General features: G+C 36.7%; 1 protein-coding gene across 17 annotated transcripts in view; it reads right to left on the bottom strand.

The window, feature by feature from the left end:
- Positions 1 to 18,313, bottom strand: part of DNAH14 (dynein axonemal heavy chain 14) — a 333,811-nt gene that overhangs the window by 257,084 nt on the left and 58,414 nt on the right. For 16 of the 17 annotated variants that reach the window (XR_005362291.1, XR_005362292.1, XM_038542857.1 and 13 more), the window contains exons 8-10: positions 15,302 to 15,364; positions 10,811 to 10,955; positions 7,196 to 7,327 (exon numbers count right to left, since the gene is read on the bottom strand). Coding sequence is in view for 15 of the 17 variants with exons in the window: in XM_038542857.1 (XP_038398785.1) it covers positions 7,196 to 7,327; positions 10,811 to 10,955; positions 15,302 to 15,364 (340 nt within the window). In the remaining 2 variants the exon portion in view is untranslated. The remainder of the gene's footprint in view (positions 1 to 7,195; positions 7,328 to 10,810; positions 10,956 to 15,301; positions 15,365 to 18,313) is intronic. The other variant, XM_038542867.1, reaches the window with a different exon arrangement.

The following is an 18,313-nucleotide window of genomic DNA, read 5'->3' on the forward strand; positions in this document are numbered from 1 at the left end:
TTCAAATTAATTGTTCTAAAGATGCTCAGAAACAAAAACAGACATGAAGATCAATGGAACAGAATAGAGGGCCCAGAAATAAACCCAATTATATGTTCAATTAATGTTCAATGAAGGAGGAAAGAATATTCAATGGGAAAAAGACAGTCTCTTCAACAAATGGTGTTGGGAAAACAGGATAGCAACATGCAGAAGAATGAAACTGGACCACTTTCTTATACCACATAAAAAAATAGATTAAAATGGACAAAAGACCTAAATATGAGACAGGAATCCATCAAAATCCTAGAGGAGAACATAGGCAGCAACCTCACTGACCTCTGTGACAGCAATGTTGTGGAGATACATACATTTCCAGAGGCAAGGGAAACAAAAGCAAAAATGAACTAGTGGGACTTCATCAAGTTAAAAGGTTCTGTACAGCAAAGGAAACAATCAACAAAACCAAAAGGCAACCTATGGAATGGGAGAAGATCTTTGCAAATTACATATCTGATAAAGGGTTAGTATCCAAGATCTATAAAGAACTTATTAGCTCAACACCCAAAAAACAAAAAATCCAGTTAAGAAATGGTCAGAAGACATAAACAGACATTTCTCCAAAGAAGATATACAGATGGCCAACAGACACACAAAAAGATGCTCAACATCATTTGTCATTAGGAAAATACAAATCAAAACCACAATGAGATACCACTTCATACCCATCAGAATAGCTAAAATTAACAACTGAGGATACAATAGATATTGGCAAAAGGAGAAAGGGGAACCCTCTTACACTGCTGATGCAAAATGATGCAGCCACTGTGGAAAATAGTATAGAGGTTCCTTAAAATAAAGCCACCCTGTGACCCAGCAAAGGATACAAAAACACTGATTCAAAGGAGCACATGCACCCCAATGTTTAGCGCAGCTTTATCAACAATAGCCAAATTATGGAAAAAGCCCAAATATCCACCAAATGATGACTGGATAAAGAAGATGGGTATATATACGCAATGGAATATTAGCCATCAAAAAGAATGAAATCTTGCCATTTGCAACAACATGGATGGAGCTATAGTGTATTATACTAAGCAAAGTCAGTCAGAGAAAGACAAATACCGTGATTTCACTCATATGTGGAATTTGAGAAATAACAGAAGAACATTGGAGAAGGAGAAAAAAGAGAAGGAGGCAAGTCATAAACTACAGAGAACAAACTGAGGGTTGATGGAGGAAAATAGGTAGGGGGGATGGGCTAAACAGGTGATAGGTGTTAAGGAGGGCACTTGTTATGATGAGCACTGGCTGTTGTATATAAGTGATGAATCATAAAATTCTACTCCTGAAACCAATATTACACTGTATGAATTTAAACAAAAAACAGAATTTAAACAAAAACTTTAAAAAAGGATGCTCAGAGATCTATAAGAAGAGAACACAGATATACAATTTAATGATACCAGGAAAACAATACAAGCAAAATGAGATGCTCAAAAAGAGACAGAAAATGTAAAAAAGAAACAAGTTTTAAAAATATAATAACTGAATGAGGAATTCAACAGAGAGCTTCAACAACAGACTTCACAAAACACATAAGAAAAAAGTAAACTGCAAAACGGATCAACTGATATTACACAATCAGAGAAAAAAGAGTGAAAAAAGAGTGAAGAAAACTTACATAATCTAGAGAATACCAAGGAAAGAACCAATTTTCAAATTATTGAAGGTCCAAGAAGGAAAAGAGAGGGAAAAAGGTCAGAAAGTTTATTTAAAGAAAATGACTAAGACCATTCCAAATCTGGGGAGAGATGTCTACATGCAAGTTCATGAAACTCACAAGTCACTAAACAAAATCAAAGAGATCCTCTCCAGGACACATAATAAAACTCTCAAAAATCAAAGACAAGGACAGAATCTTAGCAGTAAGAGAGGAAAAAAAAAAAAAAAAAAAAAAAAAAAAGCTTGTAACTTACAAGGGAATTCCCATAAGGCCATCAGCAGATTTCTAAGTAAAAACTTTATGGCCACACTCAAAGAGCTAGCAGAACTGCCAATGAAGAATACCTTATGTGGTAAAACTGTCCTTTAGAAATGAGGTGGCAATAAGACTTTCCCAGACAAAAGCTGAAGGAATTCCTCACCACTAGACTTGCCCTAAGAGAAATGATAGAAAGTGTTGTTCAGGCTGAAATGAAAAGGTGCTAGCTAGTAATATAAAACATGAAAATACACAACACAGTGATAAAAGAAAAGGCATAGTCAGGCTTGTAATACTCTAAAAATGTAATATGGTGGGCTGTTAACCACTGAAGTTTATGTAAAGATTAAAGGACAAGAATATTAAAAAGAACTAGTTCCACTAACATTACTGTTAATGGAGATACAATATAGAGAGAGGTAGATAATGCCATCAAAAACATAAAAGGGGGAGAATAAAATGGTAGTATTTTTGTTGTGATCAAAATTATCAGTGTAAAATAGTCTGTGCTATCTAGATGTTTTACATAAGCCTCATAGTAACTACAAAGCAAAGAGATATAGGAGGTTCACAAAATGTAAAGAAAATCAGAGCACAGCACTATGGAAAATCATCAATTCACCACAGAAGGCATTAAAAGAAGAAAGGAACAGGAAACTACAAAACAGCCAGGAAATAATAGGAGAGTATTAGTAAGTCATTACCTATCAATAATTATTCTAAATAAAAATGAGCTGAATTAGCCAATCAAAAAAGACAGCTATAAACAGTTATACACCAACAAATTGGTTAAACTAGAAGAAACAGATAAACTACTAGAAGCATAGGACCAACCAAGTCTGAAACTAGAAGCACAAGTAACAATTAAGGACAAGTCAGCCATCAAAAACTTCCCAACAAAGAACCCAAGACTATTTGGTTTCCTTGGTGAATTCTACTAAACATTTAATGAAAAATTAACGCCAGTATCATTTAAACTCTTCCAAAAACTTGAAGAAGGCACAATCCTCAAACTCATTTTACAGCATTAGTCTGATACAAAGCTAGATAACAACACTGCAGGAAAACTACAGACCAATATCCCTGATGAATGCAGATGCAAAAATTCTCCACAAGAACACTAGCAAACCAAATTCAACAACATATTAAAAGGATTATACACCACGATCAGGCAAGATATAGCTCTGGGATGCAAGGATGGTTCAATATACACAAATCAGTAAGTAAGATACATTCCGTTAACTGAAGGATAAAAATGTGATCACCTCAATAGATGCAGAAAAAGCATATGATAAAATACAACCTTCTCTGATGATAAAAATGCTCAACAACTGGGTAGAGAAGGAACATAACTCAACATAATAAGGGCAATATATGACAAGTTCACAGCTAACACCATCATATTCAATGGTGAAAGGCTGGAAGCTTTTCCTCTAAGATTGGAAACAAGACAAGGGTGCCCATTCTCTTCACTCCTATTAAATATAGTACTGGCAGTACAGCAAGAGTAATCAGGCAAGAAAAAGAAACAAAAGGCATCTGTATCAGAAGAAAAGTAAAATTATCTTTGTTTTCAAATAATATAATCTTATTTACAGAAAATCCTAAAGAATTCATCAAAAATACACTAAAACTAATAATCAAGATATAGAAATCAGTTGCATTTCTGAAACAACAAAATATCTGAAAAATGAATAATCCCATTCATAATAGCCTCAAAACAATAAAATACTTAGGAATATAGGTAACCAAGAAGGTAAAAGATCCACATACTGAAAACTGCAATTTAAAAAAACTGAAGTATAGCTGACAATGTTCTAATTAGTCTCCAGTATATGATGTAGAAATTTCACAATTCTATAGAATATATTGCATTCTATATACAATATACTATGCTCAACACAATAAATAAATGTAGTTACCATCTGTCACCACACAATATTATTACAACATATATTCCCTATGCTATACTTTTCATCTCCATGATTTATTTATAGCTGGAAGTTTTTACCTGTTAATCCCCTCACCTATTTTGCCCATCTCCAAAGCCCCTTCCCTCTGGCAACCACTAGTTTGTTCTCTGTATTTATGAATGCTTTTGTTCATTTTTTCAGCTGCACATATAAATGAAACCATATAGTATTTGTCTTTTCTGACTTATTTCACTTAGCATAACACCCTCTGGATCTAATCCATGTTGTTGCAAGTGGGAAGATGCCATCCTTTTCGATGGCTGAGTAATATTTCATTGTGTATATGTACCACACCTTTATTCATTCATCTATCAATAGACATTTAGATTGCTTCCATATCTTCACTACTGTAAATAAAGCTGCAGTAAACATAGGTGTGCATATATCTTTCTGAATTCGTGTTTTTATTTTCTTTGGGTAAATAATCCAGCAGTGGAATTACTGAATCATCTGGTATTTTTGTTTTTAATTCCTACTGTTTCCCATACTGTTTTACACCACAATTTACATTACCTCAACAGTGCAAAAGGATTCCCTGTTTCTCCACTTTCTTGCTGACACCGTACTTCTTGTCTTTCTTGTATTGCCATTCTGACAGGTGGTAAGGTGATATCTCATCGTGGCTTTGTTTTGTACTTCCCTGATGACTAGTGATCTGAGCATTCATATGTCTCTTGGCTATCTCTATGTCTTCTTTGAAAAATGTTCAGGTCCTCTGCCCATTTTTAAATTGGATTATTTAGGTTTTTTGGTGTTGAGTCATAGAAGTTCTTTATGTATTTTGGATATTAAACCCTTTTCAGATACATCATTTGCAAATATGTTTAGCCACTCAATAGGTTGCCTTTTTATTTTGTTGATGGTTTCCTTTGCTTTTCCTTTCCTTTCTCACCGCAAGAAAATAGTAGTAATTATGTGATGTGATGAAAATATCCATCACTTCCAAAATTCTATGCATGGTGAAACTTCCTGGCAAGTCAAATTGATAGGACAAATGCTTAATAATTCAAATTCTTCCTAAAGGGTGCAGCCACTGAAACTTAATGCATGATTCATTATTTGTTAAAATCTGCATCTGAAGTTATGACTTTATTTCTAACAGATATCTCTGAAGTTCTCTGAATCAGATGTTTCTACCGAGATCAGGGAAACTCACAGTGAGAAATAAATAGTTTTATAGTATGTTCAATTCACATATCAAGTTTAGTCTGAACACATCAATAAACTGTTGATATTCTCCTGAGGAATTCTAGAGTAGTGATTCCAGGACCAGCAGCATCAAGTTTCACCTAGGAACTTGTTAGAAATAAATTCCCTGACCACACCTGCTGAAACTGAAACCCCTTGTTATACCAAGCTTCCTAGGTGATTCTCTTGCCCACAAAAGCTGGATAATCATGGTCCTTAGCATTTAAATATGAAATGCCTTAACAAAATAGTAGACATAATGTCAGTGCTTTCTAATTACACTCAGCCTGGAAATGGGGAAAGGGGGAATATTGCCTGACTTAGGTAGCTGCATGGGATGGGACCCAGCAACTCAGCCATGTATTGGCTAAAGAGCCATGTCAAACATGAGCCTCTGTGGAGAGATAACACCAAAGAAGGAAAAATTAATGCAATGCCTAATTTATACTTCCATTCCCCATACTTTTTTTTTTTTTTGGTTTGTACACATTCTGAGTTTTATGATCTTTTTTATTAAATCTGTATACTTCCATGGAGTGAATAACTTGGGTAAATTTCAACAATTTGGTGGTTGGTTGGCAGTGGGTCTAATGGGTTCTTATCTGAAGTTAACAAATATTTATGACCAGATCCTGGTGATACTGAATGGGAGAGACTAGAATGACTATAGGAATATGTAACTACTATCTCAGGGTCTAAGATATGTGCTGTTCATCCCTGTTTGATTTATATGATTCTTGGCCAAACTGTCCCAGAGTCTGTCCATATGACAAGGCTTAGGGAGGTTAGGGTGACTGCGGAATACAATGAGGAAAGAGAGTTCTTCTTTCATTGGTTTGAAACAGCTGCATTTTATCTCCTTGTCAAGAAGCAAAGTCCTGAAGTCGCCACTTCCTAGTATCTATCAAAGTTTAATTCAAGAAATAACATCTGAAAATGGCTTGAGGGAGACCCAGTCCACTTATTCCTCCAGAGAGCCTCAAATATCCACCTGGATTCTGCCAAACTAGCAAAGAGAGGCAGCAAGCCTGTAACCAGACACACTGCATCAGTTCCTTACCAAACTGCACTTGTAAACTATGCTTCCATGCGTTGTAAATCCCTACGTAAGGAATAATCCTGTGAAATGAGTCATAGCATCTCAGGTAAGAATGTTCAGAGGACACTATTCATTGTATTACTGAGTCCTTTTTATAGAATCCTTAGGAGAGTTTTGTCTTATCTAGGTATGTTTCTCTTGAGCAATGAGTTTTCATCTTACGAAACCGAAGTTTATAACAAATTGTATTTCCCTATATATGTCAGCTCAGGTTAGATTTTAGGTATCTTGAAGGGATGTATGTAAAGAGACAAATACATTTACATACACACACTTATACAAGATTTTTCCCACTATCCAAAAGTAGAGTCACTATGAAACCTTCCATAATCCAAAATAGCATAAAGCAGAGGCAATTACCATGAGTTTATATGGAAGAATTTTTTAGCACTCCCAAACTATAAAAGTCACCTCTATTAGGCTTTTCCGATACCGTAAGGACACATCTTGCTAATGGATGCACAAACCAAGTCAAGAAAAAGCACATTAGATCACAGACACAGTTCAAGGCTCTGTCAGCCCCATGCTGAGATACCTACCAACTGTGGGTCCTGGGGAAGGACCCAGGGGGCCCCTCTCATGGCTCTGGGTGCTGCCCCTGTAACAAAAAGGATACTGCAAAACAGATACTGAAGGCTATTTTTGCTTCTGGCTTTTTATAAAGGCAAAAATTCTCTTTGGATTTCTTTCAGTTAGCTAGCAAAAAGAGGTACGAATACAGATCTTTCGTAAAAGCAAAATGGTGTTAACATGAACTTTCAAAAAGCAGGGAATATACCTGTACACATAAATACTTGCATTCTACGCAGCACCTGGAAAATTTCCTGCACCCACTAAATATGCAGCATTAGCTCATTGGCTAATGAATCTACCTGCCAGTTTCCAACACTTTGTCCAGGGATGTAATTTGGAGCAACTGCTTTAGTTAGTATTCAAAATTGATAAAGAGAGAGGATGTAATTAAAGAATTACCTTTAAAATTGTACTTTTGATTTCAGAAATAGCTTTATCTCTGATATCCTCAAGTTGCTTCTGTGCCTGGGTAGCTTGCTGTAACTGTTCTTTATAAAATTCATCTAGAGAATATGTTCGAGACCTGTTCAGCTAATTAAATGACAGTAAATGTTGAGTGCTGAAAAGTCAAAATTCATCACCAAAAAGAAAACGTATAATTTGGCCATCCTTTCATGTCACAAAGAACGTATTTTATACTTCCTTTTGTATACATCATTCTTTATATACCAAATGCTTTTTATGTTCTTCAAATCCAAACACCAGTAGCTAAAACAAGCTAAATCTCAATAAAAGACAGGAAAAAAATATTATTTTAATCGTAACTAAGATTAAGCCTCAGTAGAAAAATTCAAGAGTTGATGTATTTTTGAAATATCTATGAACCCAGGGTAACCATCCAACCCAGGAGTTGCTTTTACCTTTGAAGTCCCAATTATGTGTAAGACTTAAAAACGTGAGCACTAATGTGGGATAAAGAGGCTAAAATTACATAGTTCAAGTAATGTGCACATTCTTCTGAGCTCATTCAAAATGTAGCCTGGAGAAATTTCCATCACTATGCTACCAAGCCCTGTCATAGACAAACAACATAGATCACGGCATCCTTCCTCCCTCCAGAATTTTCTTATTTTCCCATATTCTATTAATTCTCTTGCCAAAATGCATTTTCATCAATAAATAGCTAACACCTTTGACCCCAGCTCTATTGAAATAGTTTTTTTTTTAATGTTTTTTTCTTTATTTATTTATGATAGTCACACAGAGAGAGAGAGAGGCAGAGACACAGGCAGAGAGAGAAGCAGGCTCCATGCACCGGGAGCCCGACGTGGGATTCGATCCCAGGTCTCCAGGATCACGCCCTGGGCCAAAGGCAGGCGCCAAACCACTGCGCCACCCAGGGATCCCTCTATTGAAATACTTTAAAAATGTACACTCTCCTCAAAAAAAAAAAAAAAAAGATTGAAAAGTGCTGTTCTAGATTAACTCTGTATTCTTCTCCTGGTCCCACATCTGGCTACGAGATCCTGATTTTTCTAGTACATGTGTCTCAAAATCTCCTTTCCTTTCTGATCTCACTGCCAACCTCCTACCTGAAGCCATTCCGGCTCACACCTGCATGATTCCACCACTCTCCTAGTGATCTCTTTAACTCTGTATCTCCTTTTCCCCCCACAAACCAACATCACATTGATTTTCCTAAAAGAACATGTTCAAAAGCTTTCAACAACTGTTCATTAAAAATAATTTTCAGGGCACCTGGGTAACTCAGTGGGTTGAGTGTCTGACTCCTGATCTTAGTTCAGGTCTTGATCTTAGGCCTGTGAGTTCAAATCCCGCATTAGACTCCATGCCCAGCATGGAAAAAGAAGAAATAGTTTTCAAAGTTTACTCTGCATAGGAAATCACCTAAGGGGCTTGCTAAAAGTGTAGATTACTAGCGCCACTCACTGCACTCTCCCCCAAAAGAAGTGAAACACAAAAATTTATATTTTTATTAAGCACTCAAAGTACTGCCTCCTCCAACCCTTTGGCGGGTTTTGTGGCCTTGGACAGACCACTATCTCTCTAGGACTTAGGTTTCCATTTGAAAGGATACGTTTGGATAAAATGATCCACGTCTGTCCTATCCCATCCACTTCTAGAAACCCTAGCCCCTTCACAGAGTGATTTCATCCCAGGAGAGCACCCACACACTCCTGCACTCCACTCTAACTTCTGAATAATCCCTCATCTGCATTCCTGACCTTGCTCATCCTTCCTGCCTCCCCCTTGTCAATCCTCATTGGCACCTGCATCCCCATTACTCCTAATGCACAAGTGGCCACCTTCTGATTCCTGACCCCCATATTTTGGTTCTCCTGGCTATCAATCTCTGTTCTCCCTCCCTTTGGCCCTGGTTTCTTCAGTCTCAGAAAGTCCTATTCTTGCTGACTTTCTTCACAAGTCCCACGAGGAATTTCTCAGCCCTAATGCCCAGGTTCGGCTCCTATTTCTCCCTTATTCTACTATTCTTGGCCCAACATTTAAGACCTTTCACATCAATCATACACTGAATGCTTTACTTACATTCATACTCTCCCCTGCTCCCTGGCTATTCAAATCCAGCATGGCCTAGCTCATCGTGTTCTTCCTTCATGAAACACCCCCTGACTTAACTACAAAGGCTAATCTAATCTCTGCTTCCTCTCAGTATCTGTGGCATGAATATTTTACAAATTTTCTTTGTATTGTATTTTGCTAATTGGTGAGCTATAATGATTAGCAAAACCACGTGACTACTTCCGGAATTAGCAATCATTTTTATATGTAAAGAATTCTCTCTTCCAATAAACTGTAAGCAAATTAAAAAGAGCAATACTTCATTTTTAGTTTGTATCCATTTACTTTGCATATAATAGGTAACTAACAAATATTTATAAATTACCTGGAAAGTTTTGTTCACTTCCTCTTGATGTTCTGGGGGAAGCTGACAGGGTCTAAGGTCACACTGTTAGCATTACCATCCACCAGGCACCAGCATTCACAGATAATCTAAAGTCTCCTCTGCCTTCCCACCCATCACGAACCAATAAATTCTGTCATAAAGTCACTCATTAAACAACCTATATAGCTGCCCAACCAATTTCCTTCTAGAATGAAACCATATAAAAAATACTCCTCTATGAAATGTTTCCTTAACTTGAATTTAATCCTTTTGAAACATTCATCTCAATAGAACTATAAAAAATGTACTTCAGCTGTAGTGACTAACTTCTCTTTCTTCATTAACTCTTTTATTTATTCATTCACTCAAAGACTATTAAGCACCTACTATGTGTCAGCCACTGTATATAATCAATTCTAAAATAAGCTATTGATTTATAAGTATTAACCTTATAACAACTGTATAGTCAACACAATTTTTGAGTTGATTATCAAATGTATAACTTGTCTAAATTCTTGTACTATTTTTAAGTCTGGTGATTATCAGTTTTACTTTTTAGTTTCTTCCTCACTCAGTTTCTACCTTATTCAGTGGGTAAATGAAATAAAAGTTGCTGGAATCCTGTTCAACTGTATATTAAACACCTAAAAGATATACTTCTATGTATTTTAACCTCTTTGAAAGAACTATTCCATATAAAACTGAATTAAATCATTCATTAGAAAGGTTACCCTTTCTTAGAATTGTAGACTAGAAGAATTCATAAACTTAACCTAAACCTCTGGGCTGTAACTTACGATAATTTCTTGACATGTTATACTGAGAGAATAGCTGGTAACATCAATTATGTACTAGAGATAATTATTTATAAATTATATTGTATATTTAGAGTTTTGAAAATAAAGAAGGAGCTTCATAACAGACTTAGGTTGAGTTTAGTTAGGGAAGAAATTATGCATAAGGAATGTAAATTCTTGTAAATGGCTATCAGAGGGAATAATGTTCTTTGCGATATTTTAGAACATTAGTCATGCATTGTGATCGTTTACTAATGGATCTAGCAATATGTAACCCTCCAATTCAACTCTGTTTGTTCTTCCTGGTTTCCGCATACAAACATTAGCATATGGTAGTGCATTTCTACCCACCTTAATGAGGCATATGGCAGATGGATGATCTTCGTGTTCATAACCTTTTTTGATATCAACTGCATCTTCACAAAGTCCCTTTATATAAAGCAAACAGCCTTGAAATAACTCATCGGCCCAAAAAAGATGGTGGTACAAAAATGACCTGAAAGTTAAAGAATTTCCACAGACTTATCTCCCATTCAAAATCAGTAAAATCGATTTGGAGGTAAGTAGTATAATTTGTTTGTATCCAAATGTATGCTATCTACTACAGTTTAAGTGACATTAATAAACATTAGTAAGCATGACATGGTTTATTTGGCTGACAATGTTGAAAGCAAGGCTGTGGTACTGGGTGTGTTGAGTAAGAACAAAACAGGAGGGGGAAGAAGTGATGATGTTACAATTTTATTTATGTCACCAAGTCCTAATAGTCTTGAAATATTAGGCAGTGATATCCAAAAGGAGTTACATTTTTCCTATTAATCTAAATTTAATTTTTCCCTAATTATAGGGGAAAAAATTAACTGGATTAGGAACCATTTGGAGAATGTTTCTTAAATTCTCCAACCACCTGAGTCCTAAAATAGAAAACATGGGCCCTTTTCTTTCCTAGGCCCCTTTCTACTGTCTGGTCATGGTCACAAAGGTGAGATAGATCACTTCCAATAACACAAGACAGGTCAAAGGAGAAAAGAGAAGAATGGGAGAGAGAAGGTGCCAAAAAAATTGGATCAAGAAATGCAAACTTTTCTGTGCATCAGTGTATAAAAAAGAGGAGGTCTTTTGCCCCTCACTGATCCCTTGTGGAGTGGCTGGTTTTTATGTATTAATATTTAATATTGTGATCGATATATTAACATTTAATATTAATATTTTATATTGTATATTAAACCTTTTGCTGTCTTTCCATTTTACTGGCAAGAGTTTTATATACCATGAGACCAGTGAAGCTGAAGCTCCGTGGGCCCTTCATTCTCTCTGCCTCCTGCAAAGCACGAGCTCTGTGTCTCAGAGAAGGCCTCCCTACACTACGCAGCCCTCATGTCACCTGAAGCTACTCACAGAGGTGGAACGGTTCGTGACATGCCTGAGTGTCTAGCACAGGGAGAAAAAAAGATCACACATTCCAGAAAGTGAAATGCCAAATATCAGACCCAATCTTGACATTTATTAACAAAATAGTGATCAAAATTCACATAGTAATGGATTCACATTACTCAGAATTGTTTAAAGCTTTCTTTTTTTCCTTTAAAAAATATAGTTGATTTTATTTGCAGGTTTTAACACAGATATGAAGAAATTATGGAGAGTGCATTATAAAAATAATTAACAGTGGGAAAAGCATGAAAAAAATGTAGAATTGTAATGGTGAAATCTGACAAGACAAAAAATGCATCACAATGACTATTCAAGCATAGGTGTTATGAGGAACTCACCAACAGACTTCCATTCCATTATAACAGAAAACTAAATTCATTCTCTAAAACTTAATTCACAAGTTAGAACTGCTTGGTAACAGAAAATATGTCACAGAAATCTATTAAAACTAGGATCCTGGCTTCTAGAAAAATGGAATAAATGGACTTTCCACTATTATTCCCTCTAAGTACAACCAAAAACTGTGAACATCATAAATCAAGTGACATAAGACACTGAAAGGCAAAGAAGACTGACTGGCCAAGAATGACATAGTGGTAAGGTCTTTGGGTTTTCTTTTGCTTCCTCTATCCCAGGCTTGGAGTTGAAGAAACCAGCAACCTGGAAACACCTACAGGTGCCAACAAATAAGCCTGCCATCCAGCTGAAGAATCAGGAAAGGGGCAGTCAAGAATGCAAGAAAATTTTCAACAATAACCATTCTATTTCAGCGATACCATAGAGAAGAGTGTGGAGTTTCATCCTCAGCAAGGGGTAACAAGGCTTCCCTAGCATTCCTCTGAGGGCTTCCAGGGAAAGCTGAGTCGGGAACCAGGAATTTCATCTTCCCTGGGTAGGAGCAAGCAAAGAAACAGAAAGTCAAACAAAGAAACAAGACATAAAAAAGAACTAAATGGAAATTTTAGAAATGAAAAATATAGTGACTAAAATAAAAACTCAATACATTGACTCAACAGCAGAATGGAATGGATAGAGAAACAAATCAGTGAACTGAAAGAACAATAGAAATTACTCAATCTGAAAAACAGAGAAAAAAATAGACTGAAAAAAATAACCAGGCCCTCAGGGACCAGCAGGACTATAAAAAAGATCTAGCATGTGTCTGAAGTCCCAAGGGAGAGGAGAAAGAGGGCAGGGCTGAAAAAATACTTGAAGAAATATGGATGAAAATTTACCAAATTTGTCAAAGAATGCACACAGAGGTTCAAGAAGCCAGGGTGACCTAAAACAGGATAAAGACAAAGAAATCCAACCAAAACGCATCAAAATTCTGAAAATTGAAGGCAAAAGAAAAAATCTTGAAAGCAGCGAAAGAAACATCTATAGAAGAAAAGCAATCTGAGTGACCACGGAGGCCAGAAGACAACGGCACCCATTTTTCAAATGCTGAAAGGAAAGAACTATCAGGGCATAGTTCCATATTGGGAAATTAATATTCTTCAGTGAAGGAGAGATTAGGACAGCTCAGAGAAAGGAGAATTAAAGAATTATTGCAATCAGACCTGCTCTAAAAGAATGGCTACAGTTCTCTATACAGAAATTAAGTAACAAACTATAAAAGAGGGAATCCTGGAACATGGAGAAGGAAGCAAGAACATGATTAACAAACCAAACTGAACACATTTTAAAAATGTAGGAGCATCTGGGTGGCTCAGTCAGTTAAGAGTAAGACACTGGATTTCGGCTCAGGTCACATCTCAGGGTAGGGCTCCAAGCTCGGGTCGGGGGGTCTCCCTCCTCCTTCCCTCTCTTTCTGGCCCTCCCCCCACTCTCTCTCTAAAATAAATACATCTTAAAAAAATAAAAGTAAAAATGTATAGGTTATCTTCTTATAAGTTTTATAACTTAGGTTTGATGATGGAAGCAAAAATGATAATTCTTCTGATACAGTGCCAAATGCAGGTAGAGTTAATATTTAAGATAATTACGCTATAAACAGAGGAAGGAAAAGGGACATAAAGCTAATGTTTGTAGAGTTCATGCCAACTAATACTATGACAACACTAGTAAATTGTATGTTTTGCACATGTATTACACCAACAGCAACCACTAAAAAAAGTTACACAAAAAGATGCATTAAAAAATACTATAAAAAATCCAAAAAGAATTCTAAGAAATATTCAAATAATCTACCGGAAGAAGAAACAAAGTGGAGGGAAGAAACAGAAACCAAAAAATAAAGTGGCAAACTTAAGCCCTAACATATAAACAATTAGATTGAATGTAAAAACAAAACAAAAACCCACAATGAGATACTACCACACACCCACTAGAATGTCTAAATGAAGAAACATTGACAACTGCAAACTTGGAGAAGCTGAAGCACTCAGATGTTGCTGGTGGGGATGCAAAATGGTACAATAATTTCTGAGGAAACCTAAACATGCAATCACCATAGGACGGCACTCCTGGGCATGGCCCCCAGAGCAACGAAGATTCGTGGTCACGTAAAAACCTGTGTGTGAAGATTTATAGCAGCTTCATTTCTAATGATCAAAAACTGGAAAGCAGGAGGCATACTTGAACTAGGAATGACTAACTGTGGCACAGCCCTGCGTAGAGGACTATCAGTAAAGGCGGCAGCAGCCTGGGAAGAGCTCTACTCTCAGACTGCAGACTGCGTGATTCCATTTCTACAACATTCTCGGAAAGACAAAACCCCAAATGGGGAAGACCACCGTTCTGGTTGCCCACAGCTGTCCTACTAGTAAGTGTGCAAAACATGACCGCTGGGGGCCACAGAGATCCCTGTGTGTCATTTTTCATAGCTGCATTCCATCAAGGTCACCTCAGGGTACAAGGTTCAAAAACAAAATGTGGCTGCTGGAGATCCTGCAGAACAGGATTGGCAGCCAGCTACGCGTAGGACACGTAGGACAGAGTCCTTTCCTTTCTGGAGGCATTTAAATCAAGTGACCAAAGAGAATCATCATAATGTCTTCACAGTACTGTGATTTCCTCCTGTCATGGACTGGCAGACCAGGAAATAAAGTAAGTGGGTATTATCATGTTTCTATGGAAATTGTGTTTAGGGGTGCCAGGGTAGCTTAGTCGTTGAGCATCTGCCTTTGGCTCAGGGCGTGATCCTGGTCCTGGAATTGAGTCCCACATTGGCCTCCCTGCAAGGAGCCGCTTCTCCCTCTGCCTGTGTCTCTGCCTCTCTGTCTCTCATGAATAAATAAAATCTTAAAAAAAAAAAAAAGAAATTGTGTATAAAAATAAGATAGGTTAAATTTAACCATAAAGTGACTTTCCAGTCACTGAGTGAAAAATGACTTAGACTTGCTTCCATCCTACATATTCAAGGTACACACAATTTTTAAAAATGCGTTGTCCATCAAAACTTACCTGCTATTATCTGTCTTAATTCTTCTAACATTCAATTTCCAAGTAACGAATAATTTATTAATTCTGAAAGGAAAAACATTTCTTACATTCTATATTCATAAATCATGTATTCATGTGGAATACTAGATTTCCTGGAACATGTTTTACTTATCCTAAATTTTACCTAAATACTTCTCTCCCAAACTATCAACGGAACATAACAGCAAGAGTTGTTGCAATTCTCATAGACACAAAATTTAGTTACATCTCAATAATATAAAAACTAAAAACATATATTCTTGCCCCTTATCTAATTTATTAGCTTACTATTTTTAAGAGACTCATATTTCAAGAAGAATCAGGATTCAGTTTCCAGTGATAATGAAAAAGTATACTGATAAGAAATCATTTTATATTGATATGTAAAGAAAGTGTGTGTCATTTTGATATCTAATATTTATGTTTTTGAAAAGATGAATTTATCATTTTAAAATTCCAAAGAACCCATCTGAGAATAAATTTAATGATGTTTGGTGGTACTTTTGAGGTGATGCTTGTTTGCCAAGGTGAGATTCCTCATGTAGCAAGAGGAGCTGGTGGGGCAGGAGTGCCCCAGAAGCCAAGCTACTCATCTTTCTGGCTGACTGAGAATCAGAAAGAATCCTGTGATGTCACAACACAAACAGGCATACCTGAAGCCTCAGAAATCAGAAATGCTTCTAACGTTAGGTCAGGCTCCCAAAAGGCATTCTAGCTAAATTCCTATCTCACTTTTCTCTGGTCATGGAGCCTCATGACTCTAGAAGATCCCTGGAAAGAATCCCAGATGAATCACCCCAATGATAGTGTTAGGAGTGTCCACACCAGGCCACAAAGCAATGCTTCCAGGCAGGCCCCCAAAGTTAAGAAGCTGGTGCTGCTGTGAGTCACCTCCACACTTCACACATTGCACTGCCAGTGGAAGCTGCCAATGCTATAGATTTACCTCATTTTTCTACTTGAAATGTTACTTGTTGTTACAAGTTAGTCTTGTAACTAATTTGTTGTTAAACTTCACAAAATATGTTAAAAATAAAATTCAAAAATCTAATGGATTTGTAAGTTTTAAATGCCTAAACTTCAGTTTATACTTTTAACATGAATAAAGAAAATATATCATTTTGACCATGTACTAAGTGATGTCACATGTTCTATAAAAAGAGGACTCATCCCAGGTCAACTGTGTTTCAAAAGTTTAATTAAAATTATTTCTAGAGGAGTGGAGCCCAGGATTTATGACAGGCAAGGCAGCCAGTGGAAAGTACAGCAGGGACAGTTTAAATCAAAAGATGCAGACCATACTGCTCTCCACGATACCATAAGCTGGTATTACCGCCTGCTTGCCGGCAAAACCACTGTCATGTGGACTCTGGAGGAGGATCTGGTCAGACCCATGTCTCCCTCAATCACCTCTGCGGCCACGTGACGTGGGTTGAGACCCTAACGGGACCAGCTCCGTTGCCCGTTTATTATCTTTCTGGACCTTACCACTCACTGAAATATAATCTTATTTCCTTATTATCTATTTCCCTCCATTAGAGTGGAAGTTCTATAGCAACAGGAACCTTATATATTTTTCATGTGGTTCTATCTCCAGTGCCCATGACAATAGAACAACAGAAGTACAAAGCAAATATCTGTTCTATGAGTAACTATTCTGCCACAAAATCCATTCACTTCGCTTATTAAAAACTTCCTCAGGTTCTTAGTTATTTCAATTATTTATCATATTAAATGTAACCACTGAGATGTCTTGGTGGCTCAGCAGTTGAGAGTTTGCCTTCAGCTCAGGACATGATCCTGGAGTTCTGGGATCGAGTCCCACATTGGTCTCCCTGCATGGAGCCTGCTTCTCCCTCTGCCTGTGTCTCTGCCTCACTCTCTGTCTCTCTCATGAATAAACAACATTTTAAAAAAATGTAACCACTTAAAATATTACTTATCTTTTTCCCTAGTCTCCAGCAGATAGCAGCAGACCACAAGAAAATACAGACATCAGAAACAAGAACATCATTGTAGTGGCATGATACAGTGACAGCAGCCACCCTTGTTGGGAGCACAGCACCACATACATACATGTCAAAGGACTATGTTGTACACCTGAAACTCATGTAACATCATGTGTCAATTAATACAAAGAGAAACAAGGGTAAAAAAAGAAAAAAAACTAGATATAAACACTAGAAGAACAAGTCTGGGGCTACTGTGTGAAGGATCAGGAGTCTAGAAGTCCTGGTCTCCTGTCATGTCCCTTAGAAACTAGATAAATTTTTAAATGATGACCTTGAATCAACAAGCTGCCCAACTCCCTAATTCTCTGATTTATTTTCCATTATAGCATTCCTTGTCTACCTGATATCTTACACATCTATATGTTTATTCCCTCCCGCTATAAGTTACTTGAGAGCAGGACATTGTTTCTTTTGTTCAATAGAGTATCCCCAGCATCTAGAACAAGGACTGGATCTTAGCAAACTCTCAGTATATATGTTTCATGAATAACTGCATGAAAAACAAAAGGCAAGTTAAGGTCATTATGGTTAATTTAAATTCAACCACAAAAAATCTTTTTCTTACAATATTTATCATAAAAGATAAGAAGTTTTAATACTTAAGTTTTGTCTAAAAAATTTTTATTCAAGTCTAATTGACATACAGTATATTAGTTTCAGGTGTACAACACAGTGATCTGATGTTTGTAAATACAGTGAACTGATGAGCACAGTGAGTTAGTCTGTTAGGGTACAGTTAACGCAATATTACTGACTGCCCCTTAGTCTACTGCATAACTCCAAGTTTTTACCTTCTGATTCTCTTCACTCACTTCATCCCCCTCCCAACACCTCTCCCCTCTGGCAACCCACACCTCTGTCTTCTGTAACTTTGAGTGTAACTTTTGTTTTTTAGGTTCCACATAAAAGTGAAATGATATAATAATATCTATCTCTCTCTTATTTCACTTAGCATAATACCTTTAGGGTCCCATCCATATTG

The sequence above is a fragment of the Canis lupus genome, chromosome 7 (genome assembly GCF_011100685.1).
Source record: "Canis lupus familiaris isolate Mischka breed German Shepherd chromosome 7, alternate assembly UU_Cfam_GSD_1.0, whole genome shotgun sequence".
Classification (NCBI taxonomy): domain Eukaryota; kingdom Metazoa; phylum Chordata; class Mammalia; order Carnivora; family Canidae; genus Canis; species Canis lupus.